Source organism: Haliotis cracherodii, unplaced genomic scaffold, assembly GCF_022045235.1.
Source record: "Haliotis cracherodii isolate W230 unplaced genomic scaffold, xgHalCrac1.p SCAF_3, whole genome shotgun sequence".
Taxonomy (NCBI): Eukaryota; Metazoa; Mollusca; class Gastropoda; order Lepetellida; family Haliotidae; genus Haliotis; species Haliotis cracherodii.
In genome coordinates, this window is record NW_027266286.1 from 44,199,801 (window position 1) to 44,223,075 (window position 23,275).

At 41.2% G+C, this 23,275-nt stretch overlaps 2 protein-coding genes across 3 annotated transcripts; one reads left to right on the forward strand and one right to left on the reverse strand.

The window, feature by feature from the left end:
- Nucleotides 1-3,298: 3,298 nt before the first annotated feature.
- Nucleotides 3,299-4,444, reverse strand: LOC139475446 (uncharacterized). Its single transcript, XM_071258657.1, has one exon. It carries the CDS (start codon nt 4,442-4,444, stop codon nt 3,299-3,301), a length of 1,146 nt encoding a protein of 381 aa, XP_071114758.1.
- Nucleotides 4,445-20,514: 16,070 nt separating this feature from the next.
- Nucleotides 20,515-23,024, forward strand: LOC139475844 (uncharacterized). Of its 2 annotated transcripts, XM_071259049.1 has the most exons (3): nt 20,571-20,589; nt 21,654-21,693; nt 22,088-23,024. In XM_071259049.1, exon 3 carries the CDS (start codon nt 22,088-22,090, stop codon nt 23,006-23,008), a length of 921 nt encoding a protein of 306 aa, XP_071115150.1. In that variant the 5' UTR covers nt 20,571-20,589; nt 21,654-21,693; the 3' UTR covers nt 23,009-23,024. The 2 variants fall into 2 exon arrangements, with proteins under 2 accessions (XP_071115149.1, XP_071115150.1); XM_071259048.1 differs by lacking the exon at nt 21,654-21,693 and having other exon boundaries at nt 20,515-20,589.
- The last annotated feature ends 251 nt before the right edge of the window (nt 23,025-23,275 follow it).

Consider the following 23,275-nt stretch of genomic DNA (forward strand, 5'->3'; position numbering starts at 1 on the left):
CGTTCCCTTGCTTTGACTTGCCTTTGCATGTGTTTTGGGCGGGTGCCATCGGTGGAGCAGGATACGCCCCCCTTCTCGCGAACACCTGGTGTCATTACTATTAGAGAGTGATTAATAAAAACATGCTCATGGTATAGTCGGAATCGTTCAATCGACTCAGAGATTTCTATCGAATATGTAGAGGCGTGTGTCCCATTATTTATTAATTATTTAGGTAATAGCTGTATGAACAACGTTAAGGCCAGTTTACTCTTAAGAAATGTGCCGAATATAGTTAATTTTTCAAATACATAAGATCGGTAATTGTACAATGTCTCTGAACTAGTGGCTTGTACACCCCTTCAAATCAAGTGTATAATGTACCGATAAGAGAGAGGTCATGCACATGCCTCGAATGTGGCGCGGGTAGCTTGGCATGCCTCACACGTTGTATTTACCCGAGGAGACACGCATTATGACGTGGAACATTGAGTGCTTGAGAGTGAAAAGTGAGAGTGGTTGGGAGGATCTACCTTTCGTCTGTTGAGAAGGTGTTGTAATTCTACGGCTCCCGTGTATTGCCCCTTCGTGGGGTTTCCGGGGCACGTGGGGCCCAAGTATGCCGTGCATGTCGTAAGTGTCGACTGAAGTTCTTCGGGTGGTCAGACTCGATGACATGACTTTTCTATCATCCTACACGATGGCATTGATATTTGCACATGTTTCTAGTGTTAGTTTACCTGCCCTGACATGATTATTTACAGACCGCTGTGGCAAAGTGCAATACTACTGGCTTCAGACAGCATTCACTCATCCTCTATTGTCGTATTCCGTGGTCTAGTGGTGGAGCGTCCGCCCGGTGAGCGGAAGGTCCGGGGTTCGATTCCCTGCTGCGTCATACCAAAAGACGTTAAAAGATGGTACTTGTTGTTATCCTGTCTGGTAGTCGGCATTAAGGGGCTAAAACAAGGACTGGTCGCCTCGGAGTCAGTATACTGTGTCTGAGTGGGGTATTCATGTGAAACTGCGGTATGGTATCTCAGTGGGCTAACACTGTAAATCGGCATCAGTCCGGACTAGTACAAGCAGCTACATACACACACGTGAATGCACGTCGCTTTATAAGTTCAATAATTTTGGAGGCGACGTTAAACCCATTTCACCTGATCACCTCACCTCACCTATTGTTGTGTTTAGCTATGGCCGCTCTCTAGACTTACATCTTAATCAAAAGTAATCTGACAAACGGGTGAACAAGTTGCCTAAAGTGCCGCATTGTGCTGTTCGAAGTTGCGTCCTTTACGCGTGTCAGAATCATTGGTACGAATCCAAGACTCGACCCTCTAATTTGTCTTGGTTTGGCAACAGCAAAATCAGATGTAAGATGTGCATTCCTTGGGTATTCCTCCTACATGAAGCTGTCACACTTTGATGAAAATGAAATACTATTGAAAGCAGCGTTAAGCCCACATCTTTCATTCACTATTCTGGATTGAACGATCCCAAACTACAGGCCCTTGTGTCGTTGCTTAAATATTTCTAGATCAATAAATATCAAGAGTGTCAAAAATGCACACTCCGTACAACACAGCTCGGCTTGTATTGCTGTTTCTAAAGTGAAATTGCAAATCCGGCACAAAATCCTTGTCTTGGGTGATTATTCTATCGATTCCAATACATGACTGCTCCGGAGTCTTTATTGGTATGATGGGCGATCGGGTAGCGTAGTGGCTAAAGCGTCTTGGGTACAATGTGTGAAGCCCATTTCTGTCCCCTGCCGTGATATTGCTGGAATATTGCTAAAAGCGGCGTAAAACCATACTCACTCACTTTATGGATATATAATAATATCGACCGAAAGCCGTCGACACGCCACTTTGAAGCCAACTCGGCACACATGGCCGAAATCTGATCCGCGCAGAAAGGCCCACGTGCAACGAAGCAGTTTTGTTTCCTGTGGTGTAAAGAACGGACATATTGTCTACACCATTGGATATTATTTTATCAATATTGATTTGGAAAATGCATGTTCTTTCGTGTTTCTACTATCTTGAGGAAAGGCTTTGGTTAATCTTAGCGATGTGTATGGCCAAGCCCTACTTACTTTCTCAATCTCAATGTATGTTTGCGAAGGAAAGAAATAAAATATAAACAAACAAAAGTCAACAAAGCACGGATACCCTTTCGGGTGTGAAGTCTTGCGCTTTACTAGACAGGATATGCGAGAAGAGGCTATCTATAAGGATATTCTTCACGTCGTATGGTGTTAATATTACCGAGTATACCGTGCACCTTCTTCAAAGTGTAGACAGTCCTTGATATATCAATAATTCTCTAAGTGACTTCGTGGAGTGTCCTTGTCCTGATAACGATATTTTATAACACTACGTAATAAATCATTTCAGATTCACGAGAAGGCCAGGTTTCACTCATAGAGTACAATGGTTCAAATATACAACTAATTTTTGGTAAATATTTGAAAATTGTCCTGTCATGATCAACAGGTCCCATTTAATCTTTTATACTTTACAGTCTGAGGGGTAGCAACAAAATCATCTTTGGTTTCCATCCAGCGATCTTAAACTTGGGGGTTAGTGAAGGGGAATGGTCATTAACGTCGCGTTCAAGATTATTTCACATTGTGCCTGCACGTGTGTGTGTAGCTGATTGTACGAGTTTGATAGTGGCGCCGTTTAACAAGGATGCCCCATTCAGACACTGTAATTTGATTCCTAGTCAGCCTTAATGCCGAGTGCCAGGCAGGGTAACAACAACTAACGCTAGATGACCAAAACATCGTGCTGAGCTTATCGTCTTTATTTACTAAATAGCGATCTATAAATCATAAACATCCCAGCTTGGCATTTTTGCTTAGCGTTAACTACCCGCATCAAAGTTGTTCATGCCTGATTAATTCGAGTACACGTTTATGGCACTGTATTCGTTACGAAATATAACATCGTAATCACATTTGTTTCGATTAAACAAGCGTTATTACAACTATCCGTTTTGCCCAGCTGCGTTCTTGTGACGTGTATGCATGCATCCCTCCCAGGGACCTGTGAAGATCCGGGGTAGAATAAGTCTTCAGCAACCCAACTCAATATAATCAATCGGACCACAAAGACATATTTTTACTAAAGGTAAGTACCAGTCAAGTATAAACGCACTAAGATCACATCAACAAAGCTCGTTAGACTTGATTTCGACATTTCAATAACAACAGAAACATAAATGAAACTTATGATATATCTCATTACCATTGCCATAAGCACAAGCATGTTTTCAACATCAAAGTAAATGCCTGCAATCACATCCCTTATGATGTAGAAGTAGTTGTTCTTTTGTACTCCACATCATGACATGCCTCGGTCTTTGTTGAAAATCCACATATTGCAAGGTGACGCACATAATCAGACACTTTATCCTGGCTGTCTTGGAACCTCAGCTTTTCAGATGTCAAAGCGTTTTTCAAATTACGAGTCGGGTTGTAAAGAGATATCAATTTACTTTCAGCAGGGATCACCTTGGAAGGATCGTCCAATGTTGTCCTCGACCTCAGAAAGGAATATTCTGGATTACTCCATCGTACTTTCTTTCCCGAAGCTTTCTTTTTGGATAAAATGGATGAACTAACACTCTTATGCACGTGCAAATCTTCCTTATTATCCTGTATGGAAGCACCAAAGTCACCATTCAGTACATTGTCAGATACATCTTGTTTTGAACTGTCTTTTAGTTGGTGAAGTTGTGAACCATTGTCAGCCGCTTTAATCCTATCATCCTGTTCCTTATCAACGTTCAGCTTAGTGTGATACTGTACATCCGGAACTCGGACAGGACTCGTCTCTGGCCGTTTATTTCCATTTCTACTCTGTGCCTCTCCGATGTAACGTCTGAGACTGCTATTTCTGTGCAAAGTGGAATGTGTAGTTTGCCTGGTCGGTGTAAGTTGTACCATCGAGGTTTGTCGTTCGGGTGAGGACGCTACCATGCATGATAGAGTGTCATCCCCAACAGGTGAACATTTCAGTCCAGTAATATTTCCCACATGTCCCGACTGTATTGACCGATGACGAGACCTCTGCTTGTAGTTTCCCCAAACACCAAATTTCAAGGGTGTTAAATGAGGAAATCGTGTTGAATGTAACCGGAATCTCAACGCATCACATCTAATCACCCGAGATGAATGCTGTTTATGTAACCGGATGTCATCGAGATCAGAATTTAACTTACTCTGTATGATTTTGTTTTTCCTGTATGCATCTCTCTCATTGTCGCTCCAGAACACAGCGGGTGGTGGGAGTCTCCTCTCGTCCACCGCAAGGTGGAACTGAGACTTCCTGTCTCCTCTATCCGAGCCATGTCTCAAGAAGCTTCTGCTGCCAAAACTACTTGTAGAGTTCCTGGTCATTGCCAACATCTGTCTCGACTCCGGCCGTCTGCTATGGTATCCATCGTCCATCCCTCGTTATGTGCGGGGATAATGCCACTAATTATCGTGTTTCTAGCTAACGTGGATGTTAACCAAATTATTTTAATACAATCGTTTTTCCAAAACGATTGTCGGATCCTCCAGTTCCTCAGTATTCAGTCTTCAGGCGTACTCACAATATAAGACAAAGCTACCCAGACAGTGTAATGTGTGCGTCTGGAAACCTACCATTTACCTTGGGCTTATATGAGACACACATAATCATTAACTAGATTTCAAAATCTTTATCTTTTTAATATACTACGACCCATGCCGAGGAGTAAAGAATACGTACAAGACAAATGATTAAATAATCTAGCTAAAGTACCCTCCTTTGTCAATAATCAATAAAGTCGCTATCGATGAATCATAGCCACGTAACGATAAAACAAATAATATATAATATACTATATATATTAACCAGATGTATATTACAGTTGATAATATTTTTTAAATGTTAATATTTGTCTGCTTTGATACAATCATATACTTACAAAACATGGGTACTTCTTAATTTTATTATTTTGATTTACACGAGGCGTGTAATGAAAATGAGAGCATTAATTTGACAATCTATACACAACAATTATTCTACAATGCTGGGATAGATTATTTATGTGTTCTTTCAACATGACAGGATGTTGTGTGTGAGATACATGATTACGAACTTGAAAATTTAAGATGTTGCTACCCGAACCTCCATTCATTTTATGTATATCAGATCCTGATAAATTCAAGCCGGAAAAATTAATCACCTTGTGTGACTACAGATAATGCCGGGGACAATTAATGGTGACATGCACTTATCTCAAAGGCAAATATTGATTCTTTCGGTGATTTACCTCCGCCAAGACAAATAGGATTATATTTACCATTCAAGGAAATATTGATTGAAAACCAGTGATCAGTTAATTGGAGATTAACTAGGTATACTGTTAATAGCCATCTCAGCATGATCCCAAATATTGTCTGAAATATTTTTCACAACACAGTAGTCACATAGGTGACAGTTACTAACATGTATTTACTCCTAATCGTTGACTGATAATATAGCCCGTGTTGCGAAGATAGAGCGTCAACCTTATCAAGCCATGGATTTCACATGTTATCAATGCTGTGAGGTATTGTCCCCTCAAGTACCTATTATCGTTCACTGAATGACATCTGTGAGTGTTCTTGGGCAATAACGTTCTTGACATTAATCCTACATGTATGTGACGACTGATAAATGTTATTCCAAAAATATATAAAAATCACCTCTGTAAATTAGTTTGCCGTACCAAGGGCACGGGTGGCCGAGTCTTCTAAGGCGGCGCGAATCGCTGAGCAGAGTTGTGTCCCTTGGGCACGCCAGAAACCTATGATTTAGGTTCGAATCCCGGTTCGCCCCGATTATGTTTCTTGGTTTGTCAGCACCATACCCGTGCTCGTAGGGTTCACCGAAGCGGTAAACGTCTGAGACCTGCATCACTTCGGGTTTTCCTCCCACATTAAGCTGACACGCCGTGATATAACTGGAATAATGTTAAAAGCGGCGTTAAACCCAACTCACTCACTCACTAGTTTGCCTACCAGCATGACGTGCAGTCTCAAGTAACAGTTCAAAAGATAAAAGCAAGATATGTTAAACATACTTTTTTGATTTTTAAACCCCGAGCTATATATTATTACAAACACGTCGGACACCTGCACATGCGATAAGAAATATTTTAACCAGAAGTGTGACGCTGTTTGAATCGAAATCATCAATATGACTTATTTTCATGTACATGTTCACGTGGTCTGGAGTTGCACTCTGTGTCCGCTAATTGACTTGGATTCTCCTTCAGAACGTATATATATGATCATGAGGCAAGGTGAGGTGAGGTGAAATGGGATTTAATGTCGCGTTCAAGATTATTGCACTTTTATAGCTACTGTGTGGCTACTTGTACCAGCCCGAACCCAAGCCGGTTTTATAGTGCTAGCCCATTGAGACACCATGCCGCGGTTTAACATGGATACCCAACTCAGCCACGGTATATAGACTTGGTTTATCCCTGGATGCCGAGCACCAGGCATGGTAACAACAAGTACCATCTTTAACGTCTTTTTGGTATGTCCCGGCCAGGGGATCGAACCCCGACATCCCCCCCCTTCCCTGACAGACGCTCTTTTCACTAGAGCATGGAGGTGGTTCATGTATATATGAATGTACTCGTAGGGATAGGGGTGTGTTGTGTGACTGGTGGGCGTATTGAACATGCCTCGTGGTATGCAATTTCTGGCCTGTGAGTGAGTGAGGGAGTGAGTAAGTGAGTGAGTGAGTGAGTTGGGGTTACCGCCGCTTTTAACAGTATTCCAGTTATATCGCGACGTGTCAGCTTAATGTGGGGGGAAAGCCCGAAGTGATGCAGACCTTAGACGTTTACCACTTCGGTGAAACCCACGAGCACGGATATGGTGCTGACAAACCTAGAAACATAATCGGGGAGAACCGGGATTCGAACCCACAATCTTAGGTTTCTGGCATGCCCAAGGGACGCAACTCTGCACAGCGAATCGCGGCGCCTTAGACGACTGGGCCACCCGTGCCCCTTCTGGCCTGTGACCTTATGCTTTAAAGCCGCTTTGTATATAACACCTATATAGCAACGCGTTGCTACAAGCCCTTGTGGCCAGGCAAATTCGATAAGATACCAAATTTAAATGTGCTATGTAATATGAGTGTTTTATCGCGCGGCCTGACCACCAGTTGAGTAATTCTGTGTAGATTTGCGTCTATTAGTTACCGAATCCGATAATCCTGGGTTCGAATCCCGGATTCGTCCTGAGTATGATTCTGCTTTGTCAGCACCCTTGCCTCACCACCAAAAGGGTAAACGTCTTGTACCTGTATCACTTTGTGAGTTTTCAAATCAAATAATGCGGCCACACCGCGATATAACTGAAGTGTTGTTCAATCACTCACTATGGTATAGGCTAACAATACCAGTTGGATACCCGACAACTATATCCCAATATATATTTTTCCCGATTATTATAGGATTTATCAGCGTTTATCATTTTGGTTTTATATGTATAAGTATATGTGCGTACGTGAGTGAAAGCTTGGGAGTGTGAGTGAGTGAGAGTTTGGTTAAATGCCGCTTTTAACAGTATTCCAGTTATATCGCGGCGTGTCAGCTTAATGTGGGAGGAAAGCCCAAAGTAATGCAGCTCTCAGACGCTCACCACTTCGCTGAAACCAACGACCACGGGTATGGTGCTGACAAACATAGAAACATAAACGGGGCGAACTGGGATTCGAACCCACAATCATAGGTTTCTGGCGTGCCTAAGGGGCGTAACTCTGCACAACGAATCGCGCCGCCTTAGACGACTGTGCCACCCGTGCCCCCTGAAAGCTCGGGAACCTTTATCCGCCATGGTCGCCAATATTCCTACTGCACTATGGCCAATGGACAATCTAGCGTTCGTCAGTTATATTAGGGTTACAGGGGCAACGATTCACACAGTCGAGACACCAAGATTCACAATCTACCAGGTTACTCAACGTAATCACTTGTTATCTAAAGACAACCAATGGGGGTTACTGGAGGCATATTCTGCCACATGTGGAATTAATATTTGCAGATATACTATGCATGCCGTATAATGTATTAGTAACAAGCAGGATATGTGTTTGACTAGAAAGCATTTCGTGACGTGAGACAAATATGGGTGTGCTTCAACGCATGTGTATACAAATACTTGTTCAGTGTCCAGAGTAGTCCTACTGCATATTTCTTTGCAGCTGTTGTGTCAACAAAATAAGTGTCAGGAACAAGCTCAGTGATTATATGTAGGTGTAGCAGATTGAAAAATATTGATTTACTACTTTGATAATATTTCGTGCAGACACATATGCTACAGTCTTATCGTGCGTATAGGCTTAGGTAAATACCCGAGGGAAATGTATCAGTGGAGTGCCTTACAAATCTCAAACTCACTAACTACCAACATGAACCTTTACCGCCTCAGACCTTTACCACTTCGGTTATATCGCGGCGTGTCAGCTTAATGTGGGAGGAAAGCCCGAAGTGATACAGGTCTCAGACATTTACCACTTCGGTGAAACCCACGAGCACGGGTATGGTGCTGACAAACCTGGGAACATAATAAGGACGACCGGGGATTCGAACAAACAATCATAGGTTTCTGGCGTGCCCAAGGGACGCAACTCTGCACAGCGAATCACGGCGTCTTAGACGACTGGGCCACCCTTGTCCCTTGTATGAGAAAGAGCATACACGAGAACACATCATACAACATCAAGACTATGTCACAACATCAGGGGGCGGTCGGGTAGCCTAGTGGTTAAAGCGTTCGCTCGTCACGCCGAAGACCCGGGTTCAGTTCACCACATGGGTACAATGTGTAAAGCCCATTTCTGGTGTCCCCCGCTGTGATATTGCTGGAATATTGCTAAAAGTGGCGTAAAACCAAACTCACTCACTCACTCACTCCCTACACCAGAGAGCACATGTCATTACACCAGAAAGCACTATATACTTTACCAGAGTGTTACTATATCCACACAAAACAAATGTGCACAGTTTGGGAAACTACAGTTCAGTTCAAATAGGGTCATTCGGACGTAATATGCACTTTACTATTCCTTTAAAACACTAACCTCACAAAATGCACCATAATGTCCTTCGAAACTTCTAAGGGATGCTGACACAGTGATCACGGTAGCCCATGTATCCTGACATCCCGACAATGTTAATGTACACTCATGTCAACATGTTGTATCGTGGTGTACCGTGATCCCTGATAAGCTGTTGACAGCATACGAAGGCTGAGGGTCTGCAGATGCCTCCTTCTCACCGATACAACTTATCTCTCACGCCACAGAGGGGAGGACAGACTTTTATCAAAGCATATCATAAACCATCATAAAAGCGTCATATTATGCGATAAGCATTTAAGATTATCCCTTAATAATCCCTATAAATCGGTAATGGCTAGTGACAGAAGCTTATTTATAGAAAAATATTTGCCGATAGTCAACATTTTGTCCTACCTTGTTATCAATGACTGCTTCAGACAGTAATAAAATCTGGGTAATTTGATAGCAATTCTCCGATTATCAAGCACTTGACTTGACGCTGCCAGGCCCACGGGAAAGGTAGCGACATATCATTTTGTTGGCTTCTTGCAAGCAACCTTTGACTTTGGACTTGAAATACCAACACAGGTAAGCAATACAGAAGGAAACTTAAAGCCCCTCTTAAAATATCAAGTGCTCCGATAAAGAAGGTATAAAGGGCACGGAATACACTTGTTCCTACACTATTGGCGTATCACTTCAGACAAAATGTTCATCTTGCTGTGATTGTTAACACGACGTTTGATGTTTGACTTCATGTGTCTGCATTAACAAGAACTGTGTCGCGCTGAATTTCATTGAATTTGTTTTCATGGATTAAGCAACAAATAACTATGTCCAAAATAACGCCAAAGGGTGTTAAAGTATTCACCGACGGGGAAGTGTTAGCAAGGGCAAAAAATCGCCACGAGGAAAGAACACTTAATCTTCATCTGAAACATCTTCAAGAAAAACACCACGTTCTTGAGGACTCCTTGAAAAAGGAAAAGCAGTATCTTCTGGAAATCAGACGAAACACTTTTAAAACATCCGGTAGAAGTCCACTTGTTGAGGATCTTTATTGTCAGGGAAACGTATCAATGTCTAAATCCCATCAAGTCCTGTCGATGCATTTCCGAAAACCCTGGGCTTTCACGTTTGCTGAGACATCCTACAATGCCGTGTATAACGATCCATTTGACCCTTATATGTATCGTCGACCAAGTGTTCGGGATTCCAGCCCTATTTTGCCAAGGGTTGGCTGTAAGTCTGCACCAGCTGGATCGAGGCAAGGAAGCAAGTGTCCCAATGTGTGCCGCCCAGTGACCTCCTGCAACCACAGAAACAATATAACCTCACCAGAGCAGAAACACCATGCTTTTCATTTACAAACAGAGCATGTAAAAGATGGTCCTTCCCAATGTGCAGACAGAAAGGAAGATGGAACAGATGTAGCACAATACGGAACTCAACGACCACATTCAGCTGTAAGGAAAAACACACATGGTGGCGGTCCAGTTATGAGAAATAATAGGAAACAAAGATCACTTTCAGTGGCAAGGACAACACGAGGTGGCGGTGCAGTTCAAATGCTGCCTGAGAAACAGAGATCACACTCAGTTGCAGGAATGGAATATCGTGCTAACCCGCTATCCGGGTTTGATGAAGTAGACTTCAACAACCAAACTGTTTGTTCCTTTTCTTCAGCATCAATCTTACGTGAAAAGGCAGTTCCTGAAACAGCCGTCAAGTCGACCATAGAACAGGTAAAGAGTAATCCAACGAGCAATCAAAGTAAAAGTGACTTTCACGATTCAAAGAAAGTTCCTGTCGACGTAAGTTCAAATTCCGATTCCGCAAGAGGTCTTAACGAAGGTGTGACTATATGTGATGAGGATGCGGATCCCTCAGTTGATACCAGTAAAGATGACAAGAGCTACATACTATTTAAAGGAAAGAGGATTCACAACTACGTCAGGCCTCAGGATCGATATCGACATGACCCTTTTAAGGAAGTTCGACGGGAAAGTTTAGTTAGAAAGGTTTCAATAGAAAATCCTGTATTTCTAAATGGGTGCCGAGAAACAAATTTCAATTTTGGATCGAATTTTCCCAAATCTGCACGTGACCGCGCTCTTCGACAATTGGTGGAGACAAATACCATAACAGCTGCTGAACGTAGAAGACAGGTTTTTAATAATGCTTCATTGCAGCGGCGAGTAGAAGACTTCTGTCAATCGAAGGAAGTATAGATTATGTATATGGTATTTACGCACATTTCCTTGCTTAAAATGTACTTGGCTGCACGAACCAGTAGATTTGCAATAGTGCTAACCCTCAAACAGTTGAATGTATCATATACCGTGAAATCCTGTTATTCGCCCGGATTAATTACTAATGTTACGTAATGCCATGTGTCATGTGTAGATGTTCCTTATCGTCTTCAATCCCGAAAGCAGGGAACAGACTGATGTGGTTCCACTGTACATTAGGTGTTGACTGTGTAAGGTGATGTTACTTTTTTAGGAAATGTTTATCTGAATTGTTACAATGTCCACCCTTACGGCAAACAAATGTGTGACTGTGTGCATACATACACACACTCACGCACGTACTCTTGCAAACACACACACACACACACACACACACACACACACACACACACACACATACATACATACATACATACATACATACATTCGTTTGAAGTATTATTCTATTCCGTCACTATAATACTGAATGTATACAGAAGACTGAATCATAAACAGAATATTGCATCCCTCTCATCGTTTGTTATTGCACGTAACTGTTTGTATGATTGCTGGAAGTTTGTTAGAAACACGCTCAATCATTCATTCGCTCCCAGTATTGATGTCACATGGTAAGAGGACAGTTGCTAAGTACCCAGTTTACCCAGACCCAAATATAGCGTGACGTCGACCTTTACTTGTGGCGAGTACTACTATGACGGCAGAAATATTCCACAAAAACCTGGGCTGGGGATTATTGATAGTTGAAAAATGTTAGGTCTATGGATTGTCACTTCCCTTTAGTTTTGACTTTTTTAATTAAATGAGACAACGATCATTCTTGAAACGTTGAAGTTTTAATACGTGAAAGTATTGCATGAATGAGCTAATTTACACTCATACTTCAGAAAACACACCTTTGCAAAGTTTACCACAATCATACAGATACGTATCAATCACTACAACTTAATTACTGCTCATTGCTCTAGAGTACGTACCCTTTCAACATGGATGTCAGAATGTCCAAAGTGAGCTACATGGCCGTAGTTTAGTAGACTGAATTGCAAACAAATATTTTCTTGCAAAGCTCTATTTCCCATTTTTCGCAAAAATACCCACTTTATTTATAAAACATCATTTATAGCTGTAGACATAAACATGTATCATTTGTCAGTTGGTGGGGCTGTTGGGTAGCCAGGTTGTGTTTGTTGTTTAACGCCGCACTCAGCAATATTCCAGCTACATGACAGCGGTCTATAAATAATCGCGTCTGGACCAGACAATCCAGTGATTGACATCATGAGCATCGATCCACGCAATTTGGATACGATGACATGGGATCTATGTGTGACGGCTATTTGCAGTTTTCCCCCTTCCGTGATATTGCTGGAATGTTGCTAAAAGCGGCGTAAAATCATATTCACTCATTCTTTCGTTGGCAACAAAGCCCTTGCCATAATCACAAGAAATTCCTAAAAAACTGCGTCGACTGTAAAGCAATCGCATGTATGTGTCGAAATTTAGAGGAAACATCCAAGACCACTGAACCTTGTTTTCTATGCGCATCAGTCTGAGACTTTTATTCCAACAAGACCATACAACGTTCTATACTAGAACGTGTACAACCACACCGTCATTTGATTCACACTTTCGAATTTGGATTTTACCATTTTTTATCAAAAGCATCGAGGCCCAGATTCGTTCTGATTATTTTTCTAAGTTCGCCAAACAGATACAAATCTAAAACTTGCATCACTTCGGGCTTGCCTCCTCGGTGATGTAACTGAAATACTGTTCAAAGAGGCATTAAACCAAATTTGTTTCTTTTTTATTTTTGAAAGCTTAGATTTCATTGGAGTATTTTATAAATTTGTCCACCCCAAAGCGAGGAATATACAATGCTAATTAAATTCGTGGGGGTAGTAAAAAAACATACTATATGCGTTCCGTACACGTAATTTTTAGCGAAATGGTATCGTTTACCTCTTACGTATCTATATCCAAATCTAAACTATAGCATACCTACGGATTCAGTGCAAGCTGTTTAAGAGCGTATAAATCCTTAGAGACAAATTAATTAATTCAGTTGACAACAGTAAGAAACATTGACAGATTTTAATCTGAAATCATAAATAAATCCAAACTGGCGCACCTTAAAACAACCAAAGTTCCTGTAGCATTTCAAAGCTATTTTATCCTTGCATGTAAAACAAATGTGTTAGTGTGTAGATCACAAGGCGCGCACGTTTAGAAACATGTCAATATTGACATGCAAGGTGTTTTGGCAAATAATTGTACCGCTACCTGTCTAGTTCTCTTTATGTTCATGTATAAAGTCCTGTGTGGTAGTTTATGATCGTTTATATTGAGATCATACGACTTTTCTTACCCGTTTTATGGATGAATTTGATTGAATTATATGTACGTATGTTCTACAAATGTAGGTGTAAATGGTCATTTGGTGTTTTATTGCATCATGATAGCCTAATCAAACAAGCTCAGCGCATTTATTGCCTGACTACCCATTACAGGCCATAGGGACAACACTTATCTTTCAACAAGAAATAAAGTAAACGACAAATGATTTACGTTGATGAGATGACGTGTCAGTATTCATATGAATCATTCGTTGCAGTTTATTGTCTATTAATCTAATGATATTGCTGACAGTATGTTTGAGATGGATTTTAACGAACAGCTTCAGCTCAAATAATAGCTTATATCTGTTTCTTTATTTCTAAGTGCTGCATCCAGCAAGACTCCAGCTATATGGCGACAACCTGTGAATTTGGAGTCTGGACCAGACAATTTATATGTTGAGCAACGATACACGCCGTCGGTTACGATGACACGCAATCAATAAAATCACAAAATATTTTTTTTTTTTTTTTGGGGGGGGCCAATTTTAACCCGGATTTCTCATGGGGGTATCATATGGTAGAAGACCAGAATGTCCTTCACAGTGCTGCGTCGTCCATCCTATCCGCCGTTCTCGGATAAATGACTTCAACAGCTATCAATTGATTTTGACCAAATTTGGTCGATAGATAGCCAAATAGATAAGCCCGTTCCAACCGGTCAATAATGAGTAGTTCATAGATCACATGATCATTCGTGAATGGTTGTGGTTCCCTTTCTACTGCTACGACAAAATTTATACAAATGGAATTGTACAGAATGTATGATAGTTTAAGTCAGTCATACAAAACAGGTTATATGTTTGATAATTACCAAATCAAATCGGCCCATGATTACTGGACAAGACTACATAAACATAAGAGAGATTCCGTTCGCAGATATTGAAAGTGTGTATTCGAATTTGAGTATTATATATTCCCTCATACAAAACAATCAAGGTCCACAAAAGCCCACAATGATAACGAAAGGTCACATGACAATATCCATTAATGGACAATTCCTTCGTAAAAAAAAGTTCCAATTCCTGATAAACAGGGACGACATCAGATTGAAACACGCTAATGACTGGTGATGGGAGATATTGATGAGTTTCTGTTGTAACCATGTTCAATTTGTAGAGACATCATATTTAAGGGCGGGCGAAATACAAAAGACAGGTAAACTAGTCAATGCCGAATACAAACATGCAGTCGAGTACGAATCTAAACTGAGCTCTCTTTTATTGTGTTGCTGTGTTTACTACATTAATAAAGTAATTCATATTTCGACCAAAACATCAATGAAGATATTGTTAAGTGACTAACATGAAGCGACGAATAATTTGCAAAAGCAGAAATAATCTATTTACAGAAATGCTTGCAAATTGTTTTGGTTTGTTGTTTAACGCCACAATCAGCAATATTCCAGCTATATGACGTCGGTCGGTAAATAATCGAGTCTGGACCAGACAATCCAGTGATTGACATCATGAGCATCGATCCACGCAATTGGGATACGACGACATGTATCAACCAAGTCATCGAGCCTGACCACCCGATCCCGTTCGTCGCCTCTTACGACATCCATGGCGGCCTTTTACGGCAAGCATGGGTTGATAGAGACCTATTCTACCCCGGATCTTCACGGGTAGGTATGTATGATGTGTGAGATGGCCTTGCAAAGACGTCATTAATTATGGCCCATCCAAACATACAGCACACATTCTAAACACATATGTGAGAGAACGAATTCCAGGTCCGTGATAGGCAACTCCATGGTGATGACCTGAGGTCAGATTATGACGAACTTATTGTAATTCATTTATACGTTTCTCGAATTTAACTATGGAACCTATGGTTTTAGATAGTTGATAAATGTTCAATGATCTTATCGATTTTACATTATCATCTTCGCCTTGACAATCCACAGAAATAGCTGATACGTTTGTTGTGGAGGGTCACACTAGGTATGTTGTAACAGTAAGTCGGGTGACGTCACGCATGACCGATGTGTAACATATTGATGCGCCACTGCTGAAACATGCATACAATTGTGTGTGTTAGGGTGTGTAAGAAATAGAATACTGCATTCGTGCCTGTCATGTAACGTTTATCTTACAAATCGTTGTTTCAATACGTATCGACGTAGATATGTTTGGAGTGAGTGAGTGAGTATGGTTTTACGCCGCTTTTAGCAATATTCCAGCAATATCACAGCGGGGGACACCAGCAATGGGCTTCACACATTGTACCCAAGATATGTTTGGAGACAACTCGCTGTTAGATAAATGGTATATGACAGACACTTATGTAGCAATCTCTATGTATCAGATCTGCCTTGTTTATGGATGTATTTAACATGGTGAATGTTGTTTATATGGTGAATCGGGAGAAAAATAAATAAAATGGCCTGTTGATGCAAAAAAATGTCATTTGACCTTTACGTTGTTTGCATTTCTTTCTCGGGCGCACCAACCATTATGCGTAAAGTTATCATTCTTGTTGATGCTCGTATTGTGCACCGGTGATATATTGTAAAATTGCTCCTTTGGATTTCTGTATTCAATCCTTTTACAACGATGTTTCTAATCAAAACGTGTTGTATATATTAGCTGTATTGACACAATTGTGCGCATGTATATGTCCACGTGCTTTTCACTAAAAGGCAACCAACATTTTACAATCAGTTTCTGAATGTGCAATTCACAAGGAACATAATGAACTACCAAAATATCGCCCGTTAATTTGGTTACATTTCACAAACTGATTTGATGGCGAAGTGAGAACCTTTCACACGGTGAGTGTCCCGATTCCCTCTTATCATAGGCCTAATAAAGGCGTTTCTTATTTGCTTTCCTATTTTTTGTATTTGATAATGCGTTTGATTATTGGTGTATTCAATGTGCTAGTGCACTCGTTATACAGTAAGTGTGTTTATGCAAACATTACCAAACTGTGTACCAAGTTGTTTATATGGGCGACACACACCATGACCTTGTTCAACACGGAAGTTCACCCGCATTTCTCCTGCACTCGGCAACATGAAGTGGTGAACAGATAAAGTTCTGTCGGAAATGTTAGAAGAAATGCTTTTCTAGATTCATTTAATAAATACGAATCATTGGGCTATTGAAATAGCATATATTAAAATAACGTAAATCTATCTAATCTAGCATATCCGAACTGACACTGTGATTAGCCTACAGTGGTACTTTTGCATGTAAAATGATGATGAGCTTCTCACAGGTGCAAATGTTACCTGAGTTGGGGTGGTCTCAAAATATTGCTGTTATTGTACTTTATTGAGATATGTGTTGACGGGGTTACCAAGTAAGATATGTTCAGCATTATATTTGCGTGGACAAAATGATGGAATAGTTAACATCTATGAAACTGGATGAGTATTGGAAGGTTGTTTTTCTTAATAAGTAAGTATTTGTTGTTCTACAGATGATTTATTTCTCTCATGCAGCTGATGCCGTATCTGGGTCTGTTGTATCACCCAAAGGTATGATAACTGGTGCAACAAGGTTGATATCTGCGCCCTCACGTTGGCGGTCCTGACGTTCTGTTTCACGTACGTGATCTTCAGCTTTTTGCTGTTCCTCTGGTGTGATTCTATGGTGTTATGTCATGCCACGAACCCTTCATAGTTAGCTCAGATAAGCTCAAAAGGGTTGAGCTCACAATGCATGACTGGCGTACGTAATACAACGTGGCCGTGCTTTGTCGCTAGGACATCTGTCTTGTACTTAACTGATTTCTCCAAGAGTTGAACTTCCGTTTCATAAGGCCTGAAGTCGAAATTACAAGATGTCAGATATTCCTGTATTGTCGCCTTCAGACTACTCATGGTTGGCGTGACAGTATCTGCTTCCCGGATGGCGTTATCCATGACAATGAATCTGGGGTTGTTTTTATGGGGCAGTAACTGATGTCCCAACCAGTCTATGAACACATCCCCGTTCATTTTCTTGTGATAATCACCAGTTTTCCTTTTCTGCCTCGAAAACTAGCCCACATCCATCAATAAGCCCAAGATCACGGGTGCAAGACAATGATCCGATTACCTTTACCTGATGGTTGTCAGAGGATTTTCGTCCATCTAGTTGTAGCAACATGTAGTCAGGGGAATGATTCTTTTTCACCCAGGCTTCATCACGTTAAATGACCGAGATCTGGAAGCCCTGACTGCAATAGTCATGAATAGTCAATATTTTTTCACCTGAAACGGCCCTGTTCTCTCGTTCAGTGTATCGAATTCTCATCTCGTGGAGAACATTAATTAGTGTACTCCGGCAAACATTAATTGTGTCTTTAATTTCCACCCGAAGGGAGTACCTTCTGTTCATAAAGCTTGCCGGTTTCGAATGGGAAGTGACTGGTCCTGAGCAGCGAACAGAAATCCTTCGGTTTCGCTTTTCAGGCCTACCGACTTGATCCAAGCGAAGGACTGTACAGTGTTTCTGATCTTCATAACACTGCACATTAACTCGATGCAGTGGTGGTTCTGGAAGCCCCTCCCTGAAAAACTTCGAAATAAACATTGACATTGAGATTATGTCCTATATACTTGGCTCGTTTAAGAAACTGTGGAATGCCTTGTTTTAATCATGAGTCTTGACATGCTTCACAAGAAGGTCATCAGGAAAATAAATATGTGCAAAAAGTGCACAATACAATTCTATCATGAAGATTAACCAAACCACGCCCTTCCATTATAAGTGGTAAATATAAGTGATTGAGAGAAGTGCGATGGTGATGTGATCTATTGTCTGACATGATTTTCCGTGTACGAATACGAAAGGACGGGTACAGCATACATATATGTGGCTTTTTCTTTGTTGTAAGGGTGAACTCCAATTTTTCATCAATCTACATTTGTATTCTGCCCGAAGTTTGTCTTTTGATATAGGCATTCTGGAGCCTGACCTTCCACGAGATGACCAATAACTCCTTGCCCAAGTAAACTCTCTCTTCTACCCTGCCACGTTTCTGATGAAGAATGTTACATTTGTCAAGACCAAAAGACATGCCAATATATTCAGAAAAGAACTCGACAATGGGACTTTCCTCATTGGACTTAACAAATCTGAACTTGTTGTTTTCGGTCGAATTTATCTCCTGTAAAATTGTCGATATGACTCATTGTGACTGAAGTACTTCATACCTCAGTTAGGTACATGTACATGTAGATCGGTTATACTCGATATTCCCTGAGATGTTAGAAGATGTCGCTTGTTGTTACTCTGCATTGCAATCGCTATTAAGGCGCTGGGTGTTAAGGGTATTAAACAAGGACTGGTCAGTATAATGTATTTGAGAAGGGAGTCAATGTCAGCCACTTTGTGTTGCAGAGGACCAGCACTATGAAACCGACACATGCCCGGACTAGCATCCACATACACATACACACATACATGCACGCACGCACGCATACGCACACACACACATTTATACGCACACACACACACACACACGTGCATGCATGCATGTTGCTAAGTGAAATCATTTTGAAGGCGGAAGTAAATTCACCTCACCTCACCAACTACAGTGAAATAGGCAAGGTACGTTCACCCAGCTTTTAATGCATAATTTTACGTATGCTTCATGATGTCCACGATCGACAAACAGAAATCCTCTGTTCAACAAAGTGAATGAGTGAGTTTGGTTTACCGCCGCTTTTAACAGTATTCCAGTTATATCACGACGTGTCAGCTAAATGTGCGAGGAAAGCCCGAAGTGATGCAGGTCTCAGACGTTTACCACTTCGGAGGACGGGTATGGTGCTGACAAACCTAGAAACATAATCGGGGCGACCCGGGATTCGAACCCACAATTATATGTTTTATATGCCAAGGGACCCAACGTGCGAATCGCGGCGCCTTAGACGACTGGGCCACCGGCGCTGGGTGGAATTCAAAGCTGGGTGGTCATTATCCTTCCACGCGACTCTGACAGCCTCCGTGGTCTAGTGGTAGAGCGTCCGCCCGGGGAGCGGAAGGTCCGGGGTTCGATCCCCGGCCGCGTCATACCAAAATACGTTAAAAGATGGTACATGTTGTTACCCTGTCTGGCGCTCGGCATTAAGGAGCTAAAACAAGGACTGGTCGGCTCGGAGTCTGTATACTGTGTCTGAGTGGGGTATTCATGTTAGACTGGGGCATGGTATCTCAGTGAGATAGCACTATAAATCGGCATCAGTCCGGACTAGTACAAGCAGCCACACAAACACACACACGTGCATGCACGTCGCTATATAAGTGCAATAATCTTGGAGTCGACGTTAAACCCCATTTCACCTCACATACACGCGACTCTCCGTTCAATCTCCCTGTTTGTCTGCTGTACCTTGTCAGGAATGGCTCCAGGATCGCATGTACACTCACGTATATTGACCTTTTGAGCAGAAACCACTGCCAAATATTAAACATACCCCATTGTATCAATGAGTGCTTTACTTACACGTAATACTTACATGTATACAAATATAACTATTTTAGGTAGAGACCCGGAAGGTGAACGCCAATATTGGTGACAAATACATTTACTGCGTTGTAGTTCTCAGTTACACAGTTGTTTGGAAAAGCTGAAACGCTACGACCTGAACGTTTGTGTAGATCCCTCGATCATGTCGCAGATGACTGCTGGGTCGAGCTGTGACATTGCTATCATGTGATACTGACACAGATCCATGCCTTGGTATGGAGTTCAAACTGTAGCCCACCTTGGTTCAGTTCAAACTGTGCATTCACAGTGGGTCGAGCTGTAGTCTTGACAAGACGATCAGACTGTACGTACAGACCTCGACTCGAAAGTGGGTCGATCTTTGTGGCTGACCCCGTAAAAATCCAGATAGATACTCCTGAAAGATAGAAGGTAGGTTTTTTACACAACTGTAACGGGTATAGGTGTACGCCTGGCAATCACCTAGACACATGGTTGCATGTAGAAGCCCGGCTACGAGTTGATAATTTGCTTCACTACTTCGATTTAAAAATCAATCGTTACATATGACAGTTTAAATGACAAAGGATTCTCGGTAGGTAGGTCAGGACCCTATGTCAAACAACCGCGCCTCGTCGGTATAATTCATAATGAGCGTCGTATCAGCTTAAACACAATGGTTATTTACCTGTGGTCTTGACACCCATCTCGGACACGTATACTCCCTAACCAGTACCGCATGTAACTGTGAAATTACAATATAAGACTGTTGTTCAAATATGAACTAAAATATTTGCTAATCAGTTGAATAGTGTACGGCATGCATGGAAAATGAGTGAGTGAGTGAGTTGGGTTTAACGCCGCTTTTAACAGTATTCCATTTTTATCACGGCGTGTCAGCTTAATGTGGGAGGGAAATTATAAGAATTATATACTTTGCTGTACTTTGCACTGATCTGGTTTTGTATATAAAGAATATATTTGATGCATGAACATCGGATGTAAGTTATATTCTAGAACCGTATTTATCAGGCATAAAAACGCAAACAAATACACATAGCGTAAATAATATCGAGTAACTGGATCATGTTAATGCATATTGACGCATTTAACGTCGTTGCATTATAAAACCACTCTACTAACGATACAGCATACAATAAGGTAACTAGCACGACACACATATGAATACTGGTCCTGCAGGACAAATAATTCATACATATTATAATGCACGCTATTCACATTGAAACATGATAATTATGAAGCATCCACAACACCTGTGATTAATAATTATGTACCTATTAGTTTTAACCCGATAAATAAACATGTGTCATATTTGAAATTTGAGACTTTGGACTAATAAAGACTGGACTGTATGATGAGTTTGGTCTGCGAACAGCCAAAGCAGACGGTCAGTTTGGAAAGTTGAGTAAAAGAAGATTATAAATGCCGTTAGAATCACTCAGCTCGTGTTTGGTTTTGTGTTTTCAATTTTCTAGTTTGGTCAGTTGCGGCTAAATAGCTGATAACGGTACACTGGTAAGTGCCGAACGCGTTGACCACTACCAGTTGTTATTCAACATGTAATTAAAGTTTCGCACACCGACCTGTTTATGGCGGCGCAAATCTAGGGGTTGTTATAAAATTTCTTATCGCTAGTATGTACCGACAGGTCTTAAATGGTTAACCGAAAACTTAACAATTGAAGGCGAATTTCACAATAAAAGTTGAATAAAATATAGCAATTGTAGCACTGTTGTATATAGGACTTATAACTTAATGATAAAATAATAAATTTATTCCTATTCCTTTCGTCTATAATCAGAAAGTTACTATTTTAACGATATATTTAAAACGAACATGATTTCCTATAGATTGTCACTTTCATATTGGAACCAATTACCAACTAAAAGATCTTTTGTTCAATCTACAGATGGACATGACCAACCCAGTATACAAAATAATAGTGCTTCATGATAACCCAAAGTGGTTTCCATTGGTCAAAGAAGCATTGAAGGATTATGACGTCATAACTGACCAATGGTTAGCTGACGAAGTCGACATCGACCTCACGTCATCCCCACCAAAGAACACCATCTTCTACAACAGATGCAGTCCGTCGTCCCATACACGTGGCCACCCATTATCCCTTGAGCAGGCTCGTGTCATCATCAAGTGGTTACGTCATCACGACGTGGTAGTAGTGAATGGTCTACCTGCTATAGACATCGAAGACAGCAAAGCCTTCCAATACCTCGTTGCCAAGGACTGTGGCTTAAAGATCCCTCAGACCGTCTTCACTTCCAAACCGACAAAGGCACTTATAGAGAAGCACTTCGGAACGGACGCACCGTTTGTTATCAAACCAGATAGAGGTGGACATGGCATAAACATACACCTCTACCACAATGTTGCCGAATTCGAATCGGAAAAGGAATTGCCTGGTTCTTATACAGGACTGTATTTGATTCAGAGATACCTCAACCCAACATCCGGCGTTTACAGAGCAGAGTTCGTCGGGCAACAGTTTCTGTACGTCAGTAAAGCAACAATGTGCGACGGCTTCTCGTCTAATTACTGTCCTGACGATTTACCCAAAGACAGGATCCAGATTCTGAAAGACTTTGGTGATCCTGTTATCGATAAGTGTACGAAACTGTTTCAAACTCCCGGGTTAGATAATGGCGCAGTGGAGTTTATCTATGGCCCAGACGGTGTTCCATACGTCATAGATGTCAACTGTAACACTGTCTACAATACCAAGGTGGAAATTGAAGCAGGGGTACCACAAGGATGGAAGAAAGTTGCTGAAACGTTGTTTGCGAAAATTTTGTATTTGAAGGACGCTAAGTAACGTTTCAGCTGGTCACATCTATGACGGGTGTGGGATGGGTTGGGGGTGTAAGGGGAGGGGATGAAACGTTGTGTCACACATACAGGACGCCTGTTATAATCAGAAGGAGCTGTATCAAGATTATTTTGTTTTGAAATTTATACTCAATATTGCGATATGCTTTATGTAATTGGAATTCATATTGAACATATTTGACCAATGGTTAGCTGACGAAATTGACATGGACCTAACGTCATCCTCACCAAAGAACACCATCTTCTACAACAG

What these genes read in the sequence shown, in the direction of transcription:
- LOC139475446 (XM_071258657.1), bottom strand. Translation starts at nt 4,444, where the DNA reads ATGGACGATGGATACCATAGCAGACGGCCGGAGTCGAGACAGATGTTG.
- LOC139475844 (XM_071259048.1), top strand. Translation starts at nt 22,088, where the DNA reads ATGGACATGACCAACCCAGTATACAAAATAATAGTGCTTCATGATAAC.